This window comes from Chelonia mydas, chromosome 3, assembly GCF_015237465.2.
Source record: "Chelonia mydas isolate rCheMyd1 chromosome 3, rCheMyd1.pri.v2, whole genome shotgun sequence".
Lineage (NCBI taxonomy): Eukaryota > Metazoa > Chordata > Testudines > Cheloniidae > Chelonia > Chelonia mydas.
The window spans coordinates 130,244,851-130,269,295 of record NC_057851.1 but is presented as its reverse complement, the minus strand read 5'-3'; the positions used below and the strand labels follow the sequence as shown (position 1 = coordinate 130,269,295).

The 24,445-nt window shown below is 38.5% G+C and overlaps 1 protein-coding gene and 1 long non-coding RNA gene across 5 annotated transcripts in view; one reads left to right on the top strand and one right to left on the bottom strand.

Annotated features, from left to right (window-relative positions):
• Positions 1 to 24,445, bottom strand: part of TBCE (tubulin folding cofactor E) — a 50,105-nt gene that overhangs the window by 11,581 nt on the left and 14,079 nt on the right. For 3 of the 4 annotated variants that reach the window (XR_005224804.2, XR_005224805.2, XM_027831027.3), the window contains exons 4-11: positions 18,216 to 18,404; positions 15,545 to 15,633; positions 11,349 to 11,448; positions 6,421 to 6,517; positions 4,859 to 4,935; positions 4,484 to 4,579; positions 2,717 to 2,781; positions 2,572 to 2,636 (exon numbers count right to left, since the gene is read on the bottom strand). Coding sequence is in view for 2 of the 4 variants with exons in the window: in XM_027831027.3 (XP_027686828.1) it covers positions 2,572 to 2,636; positions 2,717 to 2,781; positions 4,484 to 4,579; positions 4,859 to 4,935; positions 6,421 to 6,517; positions 11,349 to 11,448; positions 15,545 to 15,633; positions 18,216 to 18,404 (778 nt within the window). In the remaining 2 variants the exon portion in view is untranslated. Of the gene's footprint in view, positions 1 to 2,571; positions 2,637 to 2,716; positions 2,782 to 4,483; positions 4,580 to 4,858; positions 4,936 to 6,420; positions 6,518 to 11,348; positions 11,449 to 15,544; positions 15,634 to 18,215; positions 18,408 to 24,445 lie in introns of all 4 variants that reach the window. The other variant, XM_043544330.1, reaches the window with a different exon arrangement.
• On the top strand, positions 1,990 to 8,977 carry LOC122465318. The gene is made up of 2 exons (XR_006290065.1): positions 1,990 to 2,997; positions 3,798 to 8,977. It is a non-coding gene; the product is annotated as an uncharacterized LOC122465318 (long non-coding RNA).

Sequence of the window (24,445 nt, the reverse complement as noted above, 5' to 3'; positions counted from 1 at the left end):
GGAGTAAATAACATTTCCTTATTTACTTCCTCCACACCAGTCATGATTTTATAGACCTCTATCATATCCCCCCTTAGTCGTCTCTTTCCCAAGCTGAAAAGTCCCGATCTTATTAATCTCTCATCATACGGAAGCTGTTCTTATACACCTAATCGTTTTTGTTTTCCTTTTCTGAACCTTTTCCAATTCCAATGTATCTTTTTTGAGATGGGGCAACCAGATTTGCATGCAGTGTTCAAGATGTGGGCATACCATGCATTTATATAGAAGCATTATGATATTTTCTGTCCTATTATCTATCCCTTTCCTAATGATTCCCAACATTCTGTTTGCTTTTTTGACTGCCGCTGCACACTGAATGGATGTTTTCAGACAACTATCCACAATGACTCCAAAATCTTTCTTGAGGGGTAACAGCTAATTTAGACCCCATCATTTTATATGTATAGTGGGGATTTTTTTCCCCCAATGTGCACTACTTTGTATTTATCAACACTGAATTTCATCTGCCATTTTGTTGCCCAGTCATGGCAACTCATGAGACTTTTGCTTTCTGAGTAATGACAAGTTTCTTATTCGACTGCATTTAGGTAACTTGGAAGGAGAAAATAGTATTGCACAGGACAAGCAATTTAGAAACCAGTTGGGCTTAACTTTCTGGTGCCCCTCTAACTGCCAGAGCAAGAAAACTGGCAGAAAACAGCAGCCTGTATCAAGAGGCTAGACAACATCTGACGAAGGCCTTTGTCCTCGGCCTGAAATACATCATCACTGGAGGAAGAATAAAAGAGTAAACATTGCTAGCCACATGACACCATTGCTTGGAATGGAGAAAAGAGTAAAAAACAAAACCACATCACCAAAACACTACTGTTATTAATGCTAAAGCCACAATTCTTCCCACACTAAACTGTGCAAGTCTCTAAGATTTTAGAACTGCAGTCCTTACCTGCTTTTAACTTATTGTCCCAGCTTCAAATTGAAATTGTTCAGTGACTGAGTAATAGTATGTGGTACTACTAACTGAGAGAATCATAATTCAGACTCGTACTTCAAACAAATGGACAGTATCACAGACCTATTCTGCAGAAATGGTAAATTCATCTATCTCACAGTCCTCCCATATGACAAGTCAGACACCGTGGGAAAGACCTACACTATGCTAGACAATTCATAGATTCCAAAGACAGAAGGGACCATTGCAATCATCTCATCCGACCATCTGTATAACACAGAACTTCCTCAAAATAATTCCTAGAGCAGATCTTTTAGAAAAAAAATCCAATCTTGATTTTAAAATGGTCAGTGATGGAGAATCCACCATGACCCTTAGTAAATTGTTCCAATGGCTAATTACCCTCACTAAAAAAATGAACACCTTACTTTCAGTCTGAATTAGTCTAGCTTCAACTTCCAGCCATTGGGTTGTGTTATGTTTCTCTGCTAGACTGAAGAGTCCATTATTAAATATTTGTTCCCCATGTCACTTCTTATAGACTAATCATGTCACCCCTTAATCTTCCCTTTGTTAAGCTACTTAGATTCAGCTCTTTGAGTCTATCACAGGCATAGTTTTTAATCCTTTAATGATTCTCATGGCTGTTCCTGAACCCCTCCAATTCCTCAACATCCTACTTGAATTGTAGGCACCAGAACTGGACACAGTATAGCAGCAGTAGTTGCACCAGTGCCAAACAGAAGTAAAATAACTTCTCTGCTCATAATCAAGTGTCCCGTTTGTGCATCCAAGCATCCCTTTAGCTCTTTTGGGAGCTTATATATTCAGCTGATTATCCACCATGACCCCTAATCTTTTTCAAAGTCACTACTTCCCAGGATAGAGGCCCCCATCACGTAAGTATAGCCTACATCCTTTGTTCCTAGATGTACACATTTACATTTAGCTGTATTAAAACGCATATTATTTGCTTGCACCCAGTTTACCAAGCAATCCAGACCGCTCGAATCAGTGACCTGTCCTCTTCGTTATTTACCATTTCCCCAATTTTGGGTCATCTGCAAACTTTATCAGTGATGATTTTATGTTTTCTTCCAGAGCACAGACGGGACATTGTCTAGATAAAATTCTGTTTTTCCCTTCACCAGTTATATCTATTTCTAATATCACCGCCGAGGACTATTAACACTGAAAAACCATTTTCAAATCCAACATAAATTTTTCATCATTTGTTTGTTTACTTTTTGCAATTCACTGAAGCACAAAACAGTGAAACTCTATAGGTCTATCAATTTAACTTTCAGGTACTCAAGCACTAGAAGAATGCTGAGGTGTTTGGGTTCCATTCATTGCATGGGAATGGCTAAAGGCCAGAAACAGAGTTCTCTGCAATGTATTTAATAAATAAATAAACAATCAAATCCTCTCTGGTAAAGCTGAGTTTTGAAAAGCTTTTTAAAAATCTAACTAAAGCTAGATGTTGATCAAAGAATTTGACATAGGCTTTTTCCCATTACATAATACATAATCAGAGAAAATGAAAAAGCAATTTTACAAATTCTTGTTAAACAAAAAATTAAAGAAATGTGAAAGTCACCAAAAATCTTTCTTACTTGCAATATTTTATTGTCATCTACTGCAAGACGTTGTAATAACGGAAACATTTTAGTCTTGCATCCTAGGAAAAGGAGAATAAATTTAAAAGACATCAGTGAAGATCTAAATATAGAAATATAATACAGTGCTTACTTTACTTACCAAATCCAACATCAGGAAAGTGTATAGAAGAAATTCCAGTGTTTGAAAGAATTAGTTGTTCTAATCTGAAATTTAGAAGTTAAAGTATGTCTGTTAAAAAGATTTTAGTAAAAATACTAAAGTTTTTATGTGATACAACCCATGTTAACTTTTTGACAGCAAGCCTTGTGATTTAAAGAACATTGTTACCAACTTCACAGCTGGTAACCAAGTTTAAAAGGCAGTTTACAGAAGGACAGCAGTGGAGTTCCAAGCTTTCAAAATGGCAGCTTGCTTTGGAGGTACTAATCTTCAGAATGGCTTGATTTTTTCTTTAAAATAGTTTACTGCTCCCTTCCCTTATGGGCCTTATTTTTGGTATAAGAGTTTAAGTAACTTTGCAACTTATCATTTATCAGGTTCCATATATTTGATTGGACACAGAAGTAGATGAAGTTGAGTAGGGAGAAAACAGTATTTTTTCCTAAATCATATACCCAAGTGCAAAGTGGCATTTCACACCAGCTCAGCACTGTAACTACCAAGATGCTGCTGTGCAGGAATCTATGGAACAAGATGTTATCACTACAAAAGATAACCTAAACCAAAAAAAAAAGGCACTTTAAATTCACAAAGGCAACATCCACACAGGGAACAGCAGCAGCAAATAATTATACTAGTGTAGGTATGTTGGTAAATATCCCAGTGTGGACAAACTCTTCGGCTTGGTCTATACTTAAAACTTGTATTGGCATAGCTACTGCAGGATGTGAAAAAACCACACAGCTATGCTGACAAAATCCCCGTTGTAGAAGCAGCTATGCTGACAGAAGAGAGCGTCTGTTGGCATAGGTAATGTCATTCGCGCAGATGGTGTTCCTACACCAGCAGAAAAACTCCTTCTGTTGGTGTAAACTACATCTACACTAGGGGGTTATGCCAGCATAGCTATGCTGACATAGGCTCTGTAGTCTAGCCATCGTCCTAGTGTTAACTAGGAAAGGAGCAAGAGGTGGGTGGAAGTACCTTCTTCCGTGCGATCGTAGGGATTAAAAGTGAGGCTCTGCCTCCATCGCACTCTAATCACCGTTTTTTTTTTTAGAAGGAAGGAGAGAAGACAGGAAAAATCTTGTGGGATCCTTTCATGTCCATGGCTAAAAGACAAGAGCTGCCAGCCAATTAAACATTCTTGGCTACATGACCACCTATAAAAATCTTCTCTGATTGACTGCATCACAATTAGAATAGTAATCCATTCAGTGTGTTGCCCAACCTCATTTCCCAGAATCAGATGGACATATAGGAAGGGAGTGGTCATATGCAGTTATTTAATGCATTTAATAACAACTGGCATTATGTATCCACTACCAAAGAATTGCCCTCTAAATCAGGAGCAATCTCCAAAGCTCCTTATCATAGGAAGCCCATACAGGTTCTAAGAGCTAGTTGCCCTGAAAAGGGTTTACTCTAGGATATGACTCTATAAATGCAATATCTGAAGTTCAAACTGTTGTGTAAAAAAAAAACAAAAAAAAAAAACCACCAATTCCATAAATATCTTAATAAAAACATGCTTTAATTAAATCTTAAAATAAAATTAAATCCTTCCCCAGATTATGTTAAATAGTTCAGATACTCTTCACAAAAGAGCAAAAAACCTTAATTTTCAAAATTCTGTAACCTTCACTACCAAGGCAATATTATCATGCTTCAAACCACTAAGCATATGTGAATGAATCAATTTACAGAGCATGACAAAATTTACAGTAAAAGTTCTTTAACAATTACCTGGGAAGATATGCTATTAGCTGCAGTTGACTTCCATCAATTAATTGGTTGTTTGAAAGGTCTAACAATTTCAAGGTCTGTAGAACGTTAATGGGTCTGTAAGCATTACAAAAAATGCAATTATGTTTTTAAATTGTTTTAAAATATTTATACTCATATACACACAACTGTATAATAAAAATCAGTGTGTTCACACACAAGTGTCCCAGATCACACAGTATGTTAAAATCTCCTTTGCAAGATTACCATGGTAATGGTAATTTAACCCACAACTGGAATTTAGTTTAATTTTTATCAGACATGTCATATAACTTTATGCATACAGGATATTAATCACAAAAGGATGACTTTAGCATTTAAAGCTAAACCTCATACCTTTCTAAAACTGTAATATCATTGGAAGCAAGGTACAATTCTTCAAGTGCTGGCCACCCTGGAGCACACAGAAGAACCTAACAGGAAAACTTCATTTAGTATTAGTAGTATAACTGTATATATGCCAGAATCTGTGCATCATATAAATTTTACTTAAAACACATTCAAAGTATGCCATAACTATCTAAAATAAGCTATCTGGAATACTGTATATTTCAGGTTTCAGAGTAGCAGCCATGTTAGTCTGTATCCGCGAAAAGGAGGACTTGTGGCACCTTAGAGACTAACAAATTTATTTGAGCATAAGCTTTCGTGACTAACAAATATATTTGAGCATAAGCTTTCGTATTTTATTTCAGTAACCCTCCCTATTTAATAGTAACTATACCTCTGATCCTGTATCTCATCTGCTAGTACAGATAGATGGTAGTCACTAGGATTCCACAGAGCTACAGGATTCACTGTTACTGGACTGGAATCCATATTTCAAAAAGAAAAGGCTGCAGGGGAACCGACAACATTGCCATTTAAATTGCAACTTTAGGATAGTGTCACCCCATCTTCCCCCATTCTGTGAACCACCATTTTCCATTTGGATTTTCATGTTTGGTTTACAAAATCAAGAACTTGGGAAAACTCTAAGGTTAGCCAAACAAGGCTTTTTCTAAGATATCGGGCTCTGAAAAATCTCCACTATTTTCAGTGGAACTATGCCAAATTGGCTTAGCCTAGAAACCTCAAGATTTTATTTTAGTCCTGGATGGGATCTAATGCACGGTATTATTTCTGATAAAGGCAGGTTGACAATTTAATCTATCACTTTTAGGCCAGGCTTATGCTAGGGAAAACGCGCACTGCTGATACCCCTCGGCAGCAACAGGTCATCTTCCTAGTGTACACAAGGTGTAAGACGAGGGTAACTAACAGGAAAAGCAATTTGCACGTTTCCATGCATGGAAACAACTCAGACTTTCATTTTCCTATGTTGTATCTGAGTTCATAGAAATAGGCTCTATACTACCAGATGTTTGTCTGTTCCTTTATAAATACAAGCATATTAAAACACCTACTATATAAAGTGATGCCAGAACCACATTTCATAAAGAATCTCAATATGGTTATATCAAAGTGGGTCAGTCACATAAAAATAACTTTAAAAAAATTCACTGTTCTGTTCTATATTAGAAAAGTTGCACCAGTATAACAAACTGAAAATCAGTTTGCACAAACACACACCCCTAATGCAGACACATTAGAACCAGGTTAAACTTCAGATAAACTAAACCTATTTAATTCAGTAATTTACCAAGTTACCAATTTAACCTGGTTTAAGTGCGTCCGCATCAGGGTTTCATGCCAGTGTAACAAGAATTTTAGACTGATTTAATTATACCGATGCATCTTTTCTCTAATATAGATCAGACTCAATTTTGGAAGATTATATGATCTAGTGTAACACCCTTACACTAAGTGTAAGCCCTTATTATGTTTTTACTGACCCATGTAACCAAATGACTAACAAATAAAAACAATTTACTTCATAAATGTAAGAAGCTCATTACCTCTGCCCATGTTACTCCAGTTCGATTAAGTGCCAGAACCCTCAATTTACTAAGTGTACAGGTTATAGAAGCAGATGGAAATTTCATCTTGTTTTCACTGTATAAAAAGAATAAATAGGTTCTTATTTCTGCAGCATAAAACAACTCAATTATTCAACTAAATCACCAATTTAGAATTTCATATTTCAAAACAAAAAGGAACACATAGGATTAGAGAGGCACATTGTCAAGGACTTTGTATATTTAAATATTTTCCAACCTATTTAGAAAAATGCCTTGGTAGTTTGAGTGCAAATTCTTTCCTTGCAATTAGTTAAAGTACTGAATTCCTTGCAATTTAGTTAAAGTACTGAAGCTGAAGGGGTTAGTTTAAGTACCGAAGCATTAAGGTGGGAAAAGGGAATTATTTGTTTTGTTACCAGAAATAAAAGTGACAAGTCAAATGTTGGGCCTATCACCCTTGACACTGTATCTTAGGAAACAGATTAAAATGAGGGTTGCAGCAGGAAATTCTTGAAGAGATTCATCTTATGACAAAATGTCATAGAGATTACCAGACCTACCCCACTTAATGCTCCAGTAAAGGATTTACATTAATTTGTCATTTTGTTAAAAATGTCTTTTTTATTGTTAGCAGCTAGACTTTGTATTGTACACTATTGGAAAAATGCAACTCCTGCTCCTATGAAATAGCGGTATAATAGAATATGGACTCTTCTTGTAATGGGAAAGCTTTCACACCAGATATGTACACAAGAGAAGCACCAAAAAGAGGATAGGTATTTAGAAACTTAGCCACCCTTTTTAGCATACTCAGAACAGGACTCCCCCCACTATCAGCAATCCAGAATCTTTAGCCAGGTTCTTTAATACCTTGTAAGAACATAAGCACAGCCATACTGGGTCAGACCACTGGTCCATATAGCCCAGTATCCTGTCTTCCGAAAATGGCCAATGCCAGGTGCTTCAGAGGGAGTAAACAGAACAACTAATTATCAAGTGATCCAACCCGTCATCCATTCCCAGCTTCTGGCAAACAGAGGCTAGGGACACTTCAGAACATAGTTTTGCATCCTGAATAACTAATAAGTAATGTTCAGTGTAGTATGCTAAGGTTTTATTTTAACTTTGCCTTAATAAACAAATTTTTTTAAAAAAAATTAGAACTAAATATTATGCATACATGCCAGAACATTGATAAAATAAGGATTTTAAGGACTCAGAGCCACAGAAAAATGCTGACATTAAAGAGCTTATACATGGTGCCATAGTGTCCTTAAACTAACTCTAGGTCCTATTTCCCTCCAAACATTTCTTTCCTCTGGGCTTCCATACAGAGGGAAAATTACCAGAAGAGCTATGTCAGTACAGCAGTATAGATATGCAGGTAAATCTCCCCATGTAGACAAGCACTTAGAGATTTGATAGCAGGCTTCCCCAGTTTTCATCTACTCTCACCCTCCCCGCACCAGAACTGTTTTTACTATAATTGTGTATCTACTTCCACCCTTTTTTAAAAAAAACTGACAACTTCTGACAAAAGGGCCAAATAAATCCAAAAATTCTGTTTGTGTCATAAGCACCATTTTTATATAATCCATTTGAATCATAACTCCAAAAAACACACTATAAATCTGGATTACAAATTTTAAACACTCAAGGATTAAAACTTTGTATCAGAGTAATTAAAAATAATTATCTTATTTTTCCTACTGATACTAGTCAAGGCCCTGTATACCCTGCAGCAAACTGGGCCTAAATCCTGCAGCAACTTCATTTTGGCAGCATTCTGGCGCTGAATTCTGCGAACAAATGGAAAATCTCCAACAGCTTCAATTTAAAAGTTGTGGTCTTTTTTTAAACTGAACTAAGTAGGAGAAGGAATACAGTCAGTAAACCATTCCTTTTTTATTTTGATATTAAATTCAGTTTATTTTATGTCACCGTCAAATTTCAGTTTGCCTCAGGTTTTCGTATTGACACAACTCCATTGTAGAAATTGACCATGGAGCCCTTGGACGCTACTATGGGGACAACTGTGACTTTTGACACAGAGAAAGGTATGGAAGATTTTTGGTACCCAGGAGTCTTTTGGTACTGGGGGAGTGCATCGTGTCTTTCCCTACCCTTATGGGATAGGGGAAGAGGCAACTTAATTTGGGAGTAAGGGAACCTGCACTCCTAATTCCCCAAATGTGGAAACCATGACAATAACCAGCAGCCATACTGTCCCTTATCCTAATATTTTGCTATTTCTTCCAACAATGATGGGTAACATTAGCTGAATATTTCTACTTAAAAAGGATCAGCTTTCAAAGTGTTAATGTTAATATTTAAACATGTTTGAGTTAATATACTCCATGCTGATGAACGGAGAAGTTTGTCTATGAGTTATGGTTTCAAGCTGTCTGCTTACATACTCAGGAAGACCACAATGTATCAGTTCACATTTGGAGGTTTTCTTAGAGTTTGTGTCGGGGGTTGCCCTATTTATTTAAATAAAAGTTAAGATTTCACAACATAATTCTATTGCAAATTCCTTGGCCATGAAATTATGGAAAAAATGGAGCCCCATCAGAAGTTGTTCTCCTGAGAGTAGGTTCCTCAGTGAAAACTCCAGTCTCAGCCTCTTCAACAATCAGCATGCGTGTATAACTCATGGGTGGTGGCTGGAGCCCCCCTTTGGACAGGCTAGCCCCCGGTTCTGCCCCCCCTCCCCGTGGCCAAAGCCCCAAAACGCCCTTCCCAGAGATGCCCCGAGGGCCCCTGCACACCTGCCTGAAGGTGCCTCGGACCAGTCGTGGTCATGCCATGCCTCCACCACCTCTCCCCAAGCCACTCCAGGAAAAAGCGTCTTCCCGAAGCTTTTGATATATCCCATGCAGGTTCAGGGGCTGCTGAGGAGGTGGTATTTGCTACTCAGCTTCCTGGGTTCATCAGTAATCTCGCTGGAGCCCAGGTAGATTACTGATGAACCCAGGAAGCTGAATAGCACATACTGCCTCTCAGCTGCCTTGCAACCTGCCTGGGGAATAATAAAAGCAAAAACTTCCCCCGCCAAACCCCGCAACCGGGGGTCCGGCAGCAGCCTTCTCTTGCCTATTATACCTGCCACCCATGGTGCAACTACAGTAGAACACCAGAGTTACAAACTAACTGGTCAACCGCACGTCTCATTTGGAACCAGAAGTCCGCAATGATGCAGCAACAGAGACAAAAAAAAGCAAATACAGTACCGTACTGTGTTAAATTTAACTATTTTAAAAAGGGAAAGTTTAAAAAGGATTTGACAAGGTAAGGAAACTGTTTCTGTGCTTGTTTCATTAAAATTAAGATGGTTAAAAGCAGCATTTTTCTTCTGCATAATAAGTTTCAAAGCTGTATTAAGTCAGTGTGCAGTTGTAAACTTTTGAAAGATCATAATGTTTTGTTCAGAGTTACAAACAACCTCCATATCCGAGGTTTTCATAACTCTGAGGTTCTACTGTACCTAAAAAATACTACTAGACTCATACAAATTATAAAAAGGAGCACATCTCCAAGGCTCCAGTTTCCGCTGCCAAAATTACAAATACAAAATTAGATTGCCCACAGAGCATTGAAGTCCCCTACCTTCAAATCCCCGTCCATCTCATTTCTCTGAGATCTATTTCTAACAATTAGGCAGGCCTGAATACCCATATAAAAGTGAGATCTCAACTCCCACTTAGCTGCCTCTACTCTTCTCCCCTAAGGGTGGGGGGTTTAATGTGCATAGTAGGAATGTGCCAACACATCAATATTGTCATAGATATTTCCCAGCAGGTTTGTCACTGTGATCCACTAGCATTCTTTAAGGTCAGGTGTGGACTGGGTCCCAGAGAAATCAAGGCAGTGCCCCTGAAGCATTTGGGATACTTCAGTTTGGTGAAAGATGAACATTCAGAATAAAACATGATGCTCTAGATAAAAATCAGACTCTTGAACAAAAGCGTACTGGGACAATGGGAGTGGGGGGGAGGGAATAAGCAGCACCAGGAGATAGAGTCCCAAGACGCTAAAAACAATTCAACAAAAGGAAAACAAGTTTGTTTTAAAGCATTCCTACATTAAAAGAGAAAACTCTTTAAGTTATCAACTTTACAATACAAGGAAAAATAGGTCTGAAAAACAACAATGAAAATAGATAATTAATAAAATTAGCTAGTCTTAGTAGCTGCCAAATGAGCTCTCTCAGTGAGGATGAGAGTGTACATCCAAAAGGCTTGCAACTGTCACCTTAATTGCAGTAAGGTGGCTTAATGTTTTTCACTGTGAAATTCCACAGTGCCCACCTTCCCATTCTGAGTCAAAGGGATACTATCAACTTGATTTTTTTAAGTCTAGTTTCTAAGAGAGCACCCTTTAAATAGTATTTTTCTGAATATTTTAAAAATAGCTTTTTTATAAACCTTTTTAAGGGTTTTTCAGCCCCCTGTTGATGTTTACAAGGAATTTATTAGTCAATTTCCCCCTTGCCAAGTATATAGTAGAAAATGATTAAACTGATTATACATAAGGAACTGTCAAACACAGGAAGTAAACAACCAAAAAAATAGAAGCAATCACAACAGTCTTAGGAGTTTCTTTCAACCATAGCAGTCTTAGGGGCTTCATTTCTAACAATAATATATACTCATTTTTGAGTCAGAATTGTGATTTTCTAGTATATAGTATTCCTTTAAAGCTCTGAGACATATAGACAAGACAAAAATGTCTACCCTAAACACTTTTGGAGAATTTGGTTTCACACACTCAAACATCCTTGGGAATCTATTCTTTCCTTGATGTGACACACTATTGGAAGGTATCGCACATCCAGAAAAAGACTAGATACCTAATAAAAAATAAAAAAACAAAACAATTTGGAACAATTATGAAATGAAAAAAATATATTCATATATATACACCTGAGATCAAGACTTTCCAGATTCTGAACTTGACAAGCAATATCTGTTACTTTCTCCCAGGATGGCAACAGATTTTTTGATAGATTTATACTCCTGATATCTGAGAATTCACTTTAAGAAAAATGTGTCAGAATTCTGAACTTTTTTCAGAGAACGGAGGTATAACTTTACAACTATTGTGTTCTTGAACCAAAATATAGCAGAGTAAGTCTGTCTAAGCTAACAGATACTACTGCTCAGTTACTCCTAGTTTGTATCCTGGAATCTGTTACAGAAATAGTACATTAAGACTTATAAAACAACTCAGTTCTATAGGTCCAGAAGAGTGTTTATGTCTAGAGTAAAGAATATACAATTCTTATTTGTTCATTTAGTAACACTGTGTACAATTCTTGCTATGTATTTTGGAAACATAACCACAAAATGTAAGAAATGGAATGTATTATTACTGATTACATATTCACAGCCACTGATGCCCATGAATAAAGTGCTTCTCCAGTAACAGCAGCAATTTTTATGGCCGTATCTACACTAAATTTTTTCTTTGCTACCACCAATGCAGCTTCTGATAAAAGATGGTAGTTACCAGGGTAGATTTGATTTAAATCATGATTAAAATCACTAGTCAGGAAGACTATTTAATCATGGATTTCTATATAAAAGCGTGTTCTTGTTGGTTGTTATAACCTTAATACATATTCTTCACAACTCAGAGATAAAAGTAGGTTTCATTTTTAGAAGGTACACACTATACATGTCTTAAGTGATTTATTCTGAAAGCTTTTCAGATTAGTTTTACATCAGAAAATGAATGATTGTTTGGTTATTTCAATTACCAAAGGTAATTGAAGCAGATATTTATGAAGTTATTGGGAGGTGAACTATCTCCAATTCAACAGGTTAATCATGAATATTTGGAGGAGTTTCTTGCCATGCTGTATTAGAAGGAGGACATCACCAGACAGACATTTAAATTGTTTTATTTAAATAAAACAACAACGTTATGTATTCTTGATTTTTTTCTTCAACAGCAAACATAATATTTTAACAAAACAAGCATATGAATTTTTGAATTTAGTTAAACATTCAAATATTTTAAAATCAGGGTTGTTTTTGTTAAAATTGTTTTTAGCAAACAGTTAATGATTTTTTTTTTAAAAAAAATCCCAAGAATTAAAATAGACAATGTTAGCCAGGTCAACATGAGAAACTTAAAATATTGGCTTCTGCAGCTAACTCAGTTGTCTTCACCTTCATTTTCCTGTTTGTTCATAATCTGGAAAAGAAAAACAAGCTTTCCTGCTTTTTCAGGTCCCAAATGATTTCTCAGTTTGGAATGAATTAGTCCAAAGGAAGAAAATATTCTTTCTATGCCAGCAGAAGAAGCTACTGTTGTTAAAAGTGAGATCATCATTTCAACAGTCTCTGAATCCGAGTGTTTAAGGGACTTCTACCAGTTCACTGGTGTGACTTTCTTTAAAATATCATCAGCAAACATATATTTCTTGAATGGTTCACCCTTAGCTCTAAAGTTTATTATAGTTGGATGGATGGACTGCTGGATGTCCATGTCATAGCCAATTCCTCTTCTTCAGCAGTTAAGGTTTGACTCTGATACAGAGTATCGAGAATATTTGCAAGAAAATGAGCTGGAGATAGTGCTTGTCCCAGTCGTTTTTTTAAAATGCTTGTAATTGAACTCTGTCATTGCATATTTCTCTTTTTAAGAACTCACTCAATTCCTTTCAAATTTCAACAGCATCAGCAATAAAACAGCTACTTCCCTCCATTTTCTTCAGGGCTACAGAAGTAGGCTTCAGGGTACCCAGCAGGTGTTCAACATTTCTCTTAAGCCCAATGTTGAGTCCTTTGTGAACAAAATCGTGTAAAAAGAAAAGGCACTGTCACAGCCAAACTGTCATCAGATTAGGCCAGTTCTTGATATAGTGCTCAAAACAGTCCACTACGGAGTTCCATCGCATGTCTTGTGGGACAGTTAGCTAACTGCTGCAAAGTGGTTGTTACAGAAGTATTTTGCAATTTCAACAACATTAGCTTTTATTTCTGGAACACTGAAGTCTTTGGCTAGGAGGTGCATCAAATGAGCACTGCAACCGTATTTTAGTAGCTTGGGACTCTCTTCTAAATTTCTTCTCATCTTTGATATATTTGCAGCATTGTCTGTGACCATCCTGCGTACCAGACATTTGAATATTTTTTCCCAAGTTTGTTATAGCTTTTACTGCTACTTCTTGTAAGTATTCTGCTGCGTGCACATTTCCTGATGTATCAATTGTTTCTGTAAGGAAGACATTCCCTTCTGTTGTTACACAAGCACAAACAACAGGATTATTGTGGACAATGCTCCATCCATCAAGACTCAGGTTAACAATTTCACCCTCTAGACCTTTTGCACACTGCTCAATTTCTCTTTCACACACTTTATCCAGCAATTTGCCTGTGACACCTGCTCTGTTGGGTGGACTGTATCCTGGTCTTAATGACTGAACCATGTTAATGAAGTGTGCGTTCTCAATCATACGGAAAGGACAGCTTATTGCATAAACAAACCGGGCAATTTTTTCAATCAATTACCTCTTTTTGTAATCTGCTGGTTCTTATCACAAACTTATCTATGGTTGTGTCTGGATGATGGAGATTTTTTTTCCTTTTTGCCACAGAGGATATACTGTGGCTATGTGACATACATGATGTGACTGAAACACTCTCACTGGCAGATAACTCTGACACTAGAAAATGATGGTGATCTTGAAGGTTGATAGTCTTCAGAATCCTGTATGTTGACGATGGATCCTCCTAAACAAAATAAGTCAATGCAGTTATTTAATTATTATTACCATACTGCTCATTTAGTATTACTCATTGCATTCACCGACACTCAGTACTACTTTAGAGGTGAAATTGTAAAAGGATTATCTGCCTATTTCAGCTATTTTTTATCACAACTGCATCTAAAATGCAGCTGTACATTTTTTGCTCAAACATGAGAATTCAAGAATAGTCCAGAAGGAAGACAGGCAGTCCTTAAGAAAGGAGTATGAAATAAAAAATAGTTTACCAACCCGAAGATCCTGCCTGTTCAGACATGTTCCTTTCATCATCTTCAATGCAGCTTCCTCCTGAGAAGGAACATTTCTCATGATGTTGTTTCATTCGGGCAACCAGGCCTTACATTTCTTTGTTGCACTGTTTGCATTTTGCACGCATGCCTGTCTTACCCACAGGTAGAGGAACTTCATTAAAATATTCCCAAACTGGGTCTCTTTTACGGCCTGCTGCCATTATAGGTGTTCCCTTCTAGTGAGAGAATGGTATGGTAGATCTCAAATCAATGAAGGCTACACTTAAGAAAGACCTCAAGACTTCTGGAATGTGCTGCTCAAAGAGTTTCACTTTTGTTTCTACTGCCTGCCCCTCCCTTCCCACATTTATCTCCAGACTTCTTCTCCTTGTCCAGATCTATTCTGCCCCCAACAATCTTCTATTCATTGCACTTTTTGAAACTTTGCACTTTTAGAGAAAGGTAAGGGATTGACTCTGTGTACACAAATTTGCAGAGGGACAATAGGGTTGAGGTTTGTTATTTCTTACTTTTATATATTATTTATTTATTTTAAAAATGTTTTTGCTGTTAACAAGCATATTATCTCTGGAGACACAAATCCACAGTTTGAGAACTGCAAAACTAAGCAACTCTGATGGTATCTTCTAGACTGAGTACTGAGTCCCTTTGGGTAGACAGAAAGATTAACCTAAAGAATCTATGCAGAAGCCCCTGGAACCCCATAAGATTGGGTCCCTAATCCATGAATTATTGTAACCCATTTACAAAACTTTTCTTAAACATTACATTAATATATTGTCTCATACTATAGAATTAGAATTTATAATCCCTATTCCATGATGAGATATCTTTGAGCTCTAATGTATCTTAATTACAACTACTTGAGCCCATTATTATGGAATTTCTACCATTCAAAAGCATTTATCGTTAGAGGACAGACTGAATAAAGCTCCTAAATTTAATAAAAATGAACTAAACTGATTTGAAAATAACCTCTGAAAATATGTACATGTAATCCCTTAATGTCTGCAGATACACCTGGAATGCTTAAAGCATGTGTTTGATTTATGTAAATAGTAGCACATAATAAAACACTTTTAGAAAAGGATATTAGGACACGTTCTGCTGATTTCCTCTTTCTGACCAGCATGGCTCACTGCACATTCGCTCACTGAGATGTCTACCAATTTGTTCAGTTGACTACATGAAAAAAATACTGAATGTTAATTTATATACAAACAGAGAAAAACAGAACAGATTATATATTGTATAAAAGCACCCAGATATTAAATCTAAACACTATGCATTTTACATTCTTTTTACAATTATTACTATACAAACACTATATTACCAGATAGGGGTATCATCTTCATCTAAATCACAGAAATGCTCCCATGTAATACCCTTCAGCAACTTTACAGAACAATTTGTAAAAGCAGCAAAGAAAATGATCCTATCAGATTTAAACCACACAGAGTAATTCAAGTATGCAAAATTTAGTAACCTAATTTGGAACATCCAGGCTCTTACAAAAAGCGCTACAGGAATCTTAATTATAAATGATCAGTACCTTTGGTTTTAAGTCTCTTCTGAAAAAAAATGTTATTTTCAACTGTTCAGTAGCCTCTAATGACATTTGTGGGAGGGGGCGAATTGATTCAGTATCAGCTTACAGGAGAAGAGTGCCATCTACTGAATCAAGACCACCCAACTGCTGCAGGAGCTCCATGGAGACACCAGCATATGTGCAGCCCATTCCATACACCACACCAATTATCAACGAATAACTAATTTCCTCCTCCTCTTCTTTCCCAGACAGAAGAATGAGAGCCACTTAGAATAGGTGAAGACAATTCCTCATTACTGGTACTGTGGGCTTTCAACCCTTGACTTTTTTATTCACAGAACATAGTCACCACTGAGCTGAGTTGATACCGACATTAAAACACTAACAAATCATACACCATACAACAATCATAGAACATTAACATAAATTTTAAAAGGAACCCATTAATGTGTATGACAAATGCTAATCTCATGATAAACTACATTCCCTTACTTTAGCCCTCCAATTGCTGTCATTATCTCTTGTTGTGTGAAGTCAGACTGTGAGCATCTAGGAACTGGGATCATGTCTGATTAGTCTATAAAACGTAATGCAAATTGTGGTGCTATTAATAAGTTTCTTGGATATCTCCCAACCAAGATCTGACAAGATCACAGCTTGAGGTGGTATACTAATATGAACTAAAACCTCACCAATTAAGGTACATATTCTCCATCGGAAGCAAAATATAACTCATTACACATGCATAGGAGAGGAGCACTAAAAATTGAAAGAGTTACACCTTTATATATCAAAAAGCTTTTAGAGTAATTATGGCCCAATTTATATAATAAACAAATAATTGCAATATTAAATATAATGTTCTTTACTTTTGCCAGACTGCATAAGGCTACTGGCAAGAGATGCATAATATTTGCATATAGTAAAGATGTTAGGGTGAAAGATGTTTTGGATGCATAGTTTTAAAAAGTAACATTGTCAAGATAGCCATTAAAAGAAATTCCTCACCTGTGTTACTACATCTTGTATTAACTAAACATGAAGAGCTTTACAAATCTGATTTACTGTTCATCATGAGGGTTTGGGGCATTTAATTCAACTGGAACAGTGAAACTAATGAGTTTCAGCTTCTGTCTCCAGGTCATTTCACTTTCTGGTTTTTATACGCTCTAGCATAATGTTATTGAGTTTGAGTTCACAATGCTAGACAAATGTTTAACCTCCCCCCAGAAAAAGTTCCAGCAAAAAACAAGAGATATAAATGTTTAATGAAAAGGTTACTCTCATAAGTTTTTAAAAAACATATGCCCGAAAGCTATGCTATGGGCTCAAGTCAACCAATCCCCAGAGTCTGTGAATATTTAATACAGAATCATGGTTATAACTCCCAGACAAAAACTGTTAAAAAACAGTTAATGCTGAGAAGGCATATCAGTAATTCAGCGTAAAATATGTTACAGACATGCTGCAATTATCCCAAACCAAGTGTTATCAACCCAGAAAATTCACAGTTAAGGTTAAACTTAACCCCCATCCCCAAACATGTTAAACTATGGAAATACACAATTAGGGCACCCAATCTAATCTTAACTGTTTGCACTGTCAGAGACCTTTCAACTTCCCAAATAGTAAAAACTCCCTAAAATTTTGTGCACAAAGCTACATGTGGATTATTATTCCTAGGTTTAACGATCATTCTCCCCCCCCCCCTCTTTTTTCTCCATAATGGAAAGTTTCTCCTTTGGCAGAAACCTTAACACAATAGTGTTTGTGGATCCAGACTGGATTAAATTTTCAGTTATGAAAAATTACAGGAGGAAAACATTAATCTTACAAATTATTCAAATGTAGCCTATGCTTAAGACTTCAGTGAGTTTTAACTTTTTGGAAAGTTTGATGAGTCTGTGTTATACTGTTAGTGAGACTTTTAAAGGCAAAAAATGTCTGACACGAGGTGTTATATATCTTAAAAGGACACATTTTAATTAATTTTAATTCCTAAACTAATTAACAGATTCATTTGTAAATTCTCAGGAAAAAAAATCTGCACTCAGAGTAAGTGTTTTATTTTTGAGGAGGCTACACAAGTTTTCATATATAACAAAGAAGCTGAATTCCTGATTTAAAGGACAAAACTCAACTCAGCCTTAACTATGGCGTCAATATAAATATCTCCATAATATAACTCAGATTTACATATATAAATGACACTTGCCTTTGTTGTTCTATAATAGAGTCAAAACCAACAAGTTCCACAGTCTTCTTTCCAATGACTAAAGCATTCTCTTTCTCACACTCAACATCTTGCTCATCATTCAATCCATAGCGGTTCTTTACTGCAGTAAGAAAATCCACACCAAAATTTGCCTTGTTTGGGCGGATAAAGGATCCTCCTGTCGGGTGACTGGAAAGGGGGGGGAGAGAGAGAGAAAGAGAGGATGTGTACAAAAAAAGAGGAAATACAAAACAGTAGTCATGGTTATAACTCCCAGATAAAAACTGTTAAAATACAATTAATGCTGAGAAGGCATATCAGTAATTCAGCGTAAAATATGTTACAGGAATGCTGCAATTATGCTGCAATTCTGGTAACAGTTTCCTGTTCTCAGGGTACTTTTTAAAATTATTTTTACTTTGAGTAACATTAGAAAAAATATGGTATTATCATTCTACTACTGGTGTAGAATTATGCAGTTGTGAAGTATCCAGCAGCACACTCACCCCTTACTGCAATCAACAGAAGTCACTATAATCTCCAATTCCCCCCCAATAGATGTTATTAGCAGCACTTGTACCAATGTAATGAGATTATAACACGAGAACTAAATTCTTCCTAACTCCACTCCTTAAAAAAATCTTAATTTCTAGAAATACAGAAATGAACTCTATCCACAGCAATGGGTTATTTCTGGGTATTGTTAAAATTAAAGTAACTGTTTTAAAAGAATTTTAACTAAAAATATTATCCATCTCAGGTACATGTAAAAATGATCATATTAATAATTGTCAGGGCTTTGTGTATTCCACAGATAGCTGTAGTATTCCTTGCTATATCATCGTGCCCCAGAACCAAAGACAACAGTCATCTACCTGTACAGTAGCTGCTGTTCTTCGAGATGTGGGTGCAGATGTGTACTCCACTCAGGTGTGCATGCACCCCGTGAATCAAAGCCAGAGAACTTTGCTTATCAGTACCCGTAGGTGCACCATTTGCGCCCTCTGGCCCGGTAGCCCCTCCCCTGGCTATTAAAGGTCAATGCCATCCCAACACCGCCTCCCCCTCCCCCACGAGTTCCTTCACACCGAACACCAAGAATTGAGACTCCAGTGCAGAGAGGCGAGAGGATGGGTCATGGAATACACATCTGCTTCCACATCTCAAAGAACAACAGTTACTGTACAGGTACGTAACCATCTTTTCTTCAAGTGGTTGCAGATGTATATTCCGCTCAGGTGACTCATAAGCAATATCATTAGGAAGGGGTCGGAGACTACTTGAAGAACGACCACAGAACTGCCTTTCCAAAATTTGCACCTGATCTAGATGCAGTCATAATAGCATAATGCTTGGTAGATGTATGTATGGAAAACCTTGTAGCAGCTCTGCAAAATGTCCAATATTGAAATGTCACTGAGAAATGCAACTGAGATGCTTGGGCCCCTGTTGAATGAACTCAAACTTTGTGGAGGTGAAGGCAAAGCTATCCCATTCACCGCTGTAACACAGCATGTTATCCACCTGGAAATCATTTGTACAGAGAATGCTTGACCCTTCAGCTGATCTGAAAAGGAAACAAAAAAGTCTCAGTTCTTTCAAAATAAAACAGCAAGCATAGTCTCACACCCAAGGAATGAAGATGCTGTTCATTTGAATGAGGCTTGGGAAAAAATACAATTAAATATATTATCTGATTAAGATGAAATTGTGACACCATTTTAGAGAAAAACTTGGAGTGAGCCCTCAAGGCCACCCCTTCTTTGAAAAACTTGGCATACAGAGGGTTTGCCACTAGGGCTCACAGCTCAGTAACTCTTCTTGTGGAAGTTATTTCCACAAGAAACACTGTGTTTTGGTAGAGGAGTTGCTAAGGGCTTAAATGGAGGACTGATGAGGACAGCCAACACAGTGTTATGGCCCCACTGAGGAATCACTTTCTTCACCAGTGGAAAGAGACTAATGATCCCACTCAGAAATCTGACTACCATGGATTTCAAGAAAACTGATTTCCCTTGGACTGGAAGGCGAAACACCAAAATCACCACCACGTGGGCTCTCAGTGAACTGAGAGACCAGAAGACTGAAGGTGTAACAGGTACTCCAAAATGTCCTGAATGCAGGCATGCATTGATTGAATTCCCCGGGCTAGGGATCAAATCAAAAAACTTTTTGCACTTAGCTGAATAGGAAGCCCTAGTAGAGGACTTCCTATTATTAAGGAAAACCTGTCAAACAGCTTTGAAACAGTGTTCCTCTTCTAATGTAACCAAGCAGCATCCATGCTATGGGGTGCAGACTGTTCAGTACTGGATGCAAAATTTGACTGTGGTACTGAGTCAGTAGATCAGGACACCAAGGAAGAGGAATGGGCAGATGAACAGAAAGACTGACAAGCATGGTCTTAGACAAGCCACTGCAATGACAATCAGTCTGACATGATACATCCCCAGCTTGAGCATCACCTGAGGAACAACTGCAATATTGGGGGAGGGTGTGTGGAGGGGGACATGCATCAGCACCGATCTCCAGTTCAAATGAAACGCAGCAGACCGAGAAGCCCTCCATAGCAAAATGTATGTCACTTCTAGTTGGCCTTCATTGCAAACATGTCAATGGACCTCAGCACATTGCTGTTCAGAGACCACTCAAAATTCCGGGAGAAATTCCTGCCAAGATAATCAGTTAAGTGATTCTGGGACCCTGGTAAATGAGCTGCTGTGGGAATGATATTGTCTTCGATACAGAACTGCCAGAACTTTTATCACCACCTAACAAAACCAGATGGAGCGGGTACCTCCCTGCTTGTTCACATAATACATTGTGGCAGTGTTGTCCATGAGTACATGAATCACTGGACCTTGATATCTGCACAAAATGCCCTGCATGTATTGTAAACAGCTCAAAGCTCCAGGATATTGATATGAAGCAATACTTCCTGCTCTCTCCACAAACCTTGAACCTTTAATCCCCCATATGGGCTCCCCAACATATTGTGTAAGCATCAGCAACTATGGTCACAGATGGACGATGACGAGCAAAGGGGACACCTTTGGAAACACTGACCTGATCCGTCCACCACTCTAGGATGCCCAGGATTGGCAATGGTATCTGCACCAAACTGTCCCACTACTAACAATTTGGGAGATATATCAGTTTCAACCAACCATGAAAAGGACAAACACGTAATCTTGGATAAGTGCACGTGGCCATATGACCTAACTTCAGGAACATCTGGATCATAGTTGAAGGGTGAGAGCGGAGACACATACACAGCTAACAAAAGCATTCGTTTGGTAGAAATGCCCTCAACTCAGAGTCTAGTAGGGCCCTAATGAATTCAGGGTTGGGTTTTTTTTGAGTTAGTACTGTTCACTTTCCCTTGTTCAAAACCAGACCAGATGATCAAGATAACAGTGTGAACTGGACATGCAAGGACTTTTTCTCTGGAGTTGCCCCTCACTAACCAACCATCCAGGTATGGAAAGGCATGAATTACTCTTTTTCTGAGGTACGCTGTCACTACAACCATGCATTTGGTAAAAATGCATGGAGCCGAGGACAGGCCAAAGAGGAACACAGTGTACTGATAGTGCTGACCTGCCACAACAAGTCTCAGAAACCTCCTGCGGCTCAGGAAAAAAGTCATCACATGGAAATAAATGTCCCAAAGATCCAGGGCAGCAAACCAGTGGTAATTCAATACGGGAAGAACAGAAGCTAGGGTGACCATGACGAATTTCATGTATTTGCTGTACTTTTTGAGACTATGGAGATCAAGAATAGGTCTCATTCCTATATAGGACTTGAGGACCAGGAAATACCAGGAATAGAATCCTTTTCCCTGATGCTGCAGGGTAATCTTCTCTATAGCTCCCAAAGGACACAGAGTCTGAACCTGTGTTCAGAGAAAGATCCCTAAAGAGCAATGGGGTTGGGGCATGGGAAGGGGTAGGGAAAACACAGTAATTGGATAGCATATCCCCTTGGGTGGGGTGGCTGAGGACCCTTTTTTCCATGGTTACTGTGTCCCAAGAACTGTAAAGGTAAGATAGCCTATCTGTGAACTGAGGGAATGGGGAGGTCACAACTGGAATGGTGTCCTAGATGTGCAGCTCAAAATGGCTGCTTGCTCAACGTTGGATGAGAGCGGGCTTACTGGTTAAAATTGGACTCAGAAGGCCTCCTCCTCTATGACCCTACCTGGAGAAGTCTTGCTACAAAATAGGGAAGGCTGACTACCAGAAAAGCCGCTGCAAGCTGTATTGCTGCAGTTCTGTTTACCGCCGTAATGACATCCCTTGGAGGTTTATACCCCAGCTCCAAACGAACGTAATGTAGCACACGAGTCCTTAAAAGGACGTAAAGTCTCACCAGTTTTCTGAGAAAACAAAAGCCAACCATCAAAAGGCAAGTCTTCTATGCTCTGCTGAACCTCTAGAGCAATGCCGGAATTCTGGAACCACAAGGCCCGTCTCGTAGTCATAGCTGATGCCATAATTCTGAAGGAAGCATCTTCCATGTCCAGAGCTCACTGCAATGATATTTTGGCTACCAGATGGCCCTCCTCAATGACTGCCTTAAAGTCTTCCCTGGAGGATCGTGGCAATTTATCAGTGAATTTGGACATAGCATCCCAATTGATGAAGTCGTATTTAGAGAACAGTGCCTGATGATCTGCAATGCACACCTGTAACGACTAGGCTGAGAATATTTTTCTCCCATCAAATACAGCCTTTTCGACTCCAGGTCCTTAGCCGTGGACTTGTACTTCCCCTGCTGTGATCTATAATTTACTGCCAATGCAACAAGAGAGTTAGGGCCGGATGGAAATAGAAAAAAAAATCCTGCATACAGACAAAATATCGTTTATCAGCCCACTTTGCAGTAAGAGGCAATGAAGCTGGGGTATTCCATAAGGACTTTACAGGCTCCAAAAGAACTTCATTTATTGAGAAAGCTACCTTCCCCGGAGGTGAGGACTGGAGAATAGCCAACAACTTATGTGTATTCTCATGCACAAATTCTGCCTGAATACTCAAGGCAGAAGCCATATGCCTCAGGACACACTGGTACGATTTAAAATCCTCAGGCACAGGGAAGAAGAAGAATCTGGTACCGTGGAGTCATCTGGTGAAGAGGCAGCCGAAGGAAGTGGGGCCAATGGAGGCTCCTGAGAGAGCACTTGTCCATGTACAAGGGGTTCAGGGTGAGCTGGCACAGTAGGAATGACCTCGCACTATCTTTTCCAGACAAGGTCAAAGAATGGAATCTTGTAGACTGATGAACATCCCAAGGAGGCCACTGGGATAAGGGTATGGCATTGGTGGCCAGTAGGTATGAGCAAGGAACCCCCATCACTACACCATGGGAAAGATGCTAATCTCAGTAGCAATGGTGATCCAAGGATGATCCCGAGGACTTCCAAGAGTGTTGTCTCAAACATGAGAGATTTCGGGGACGTCTTCCCCTCTCCATCTCGACTAGCCCTGGAAGTCATCTGATTGTAGCTGAGAAGCCCCGCCCCCAACAGAGTAAGCAAGGAATAAAAACAAACAACCTCATCTGAAAACCAGTAAGGAGATGGCACCAGTACCAAAAGAGGCATCACACTTCGCCTTAGCACCAGAGCAGACAGACAATGGTACTGAAGCCAGGGCCAGCACTGATCTCAATGATGAGGTCTACGCTAAAGGCATTGTTGGTGCTGAAGATAGCGTCTGTGTCAACGGGCCCTTCAGTACCCTCAACTCTGCAGTCTGAATCTTAGACAGTGCAGAATACAGGTTATGATGAACAAGACTACTCTGCGACCAGAGCAGGCAGTGCAAACAATATGGCAGAACAAACAGCAGCCATGGCAGAGTTAATTAATTATCCTGAATTAATCATGACTGGAGAGCCAGAGAAGGTCTGATGCCACCTGGTATGCCAGTGGCATAGAAACAGGCAGTATTGATGCAGACAAAGTCAGTGCTGACATCATCTGTACTGGACTCAATGGACACCCCATCGCTGGTACCAGAGTCGATGGTACAGTGTCCAACGGATCTCAGCACAGTACTGGGGAGCAGTTAGATGGCCCAGCTCCTTCCCACATACCCGAGGAATCATGGTGCCAGTCAGCACGCTCCTCTTAGATGAGGAGGCATCGCTCCGAGTCCTGGCATGGCATCGGTTTGTCTTGTGAGATTTCTTCCTTGAAGGACCAGAGGAAAGAGAGCGATCCC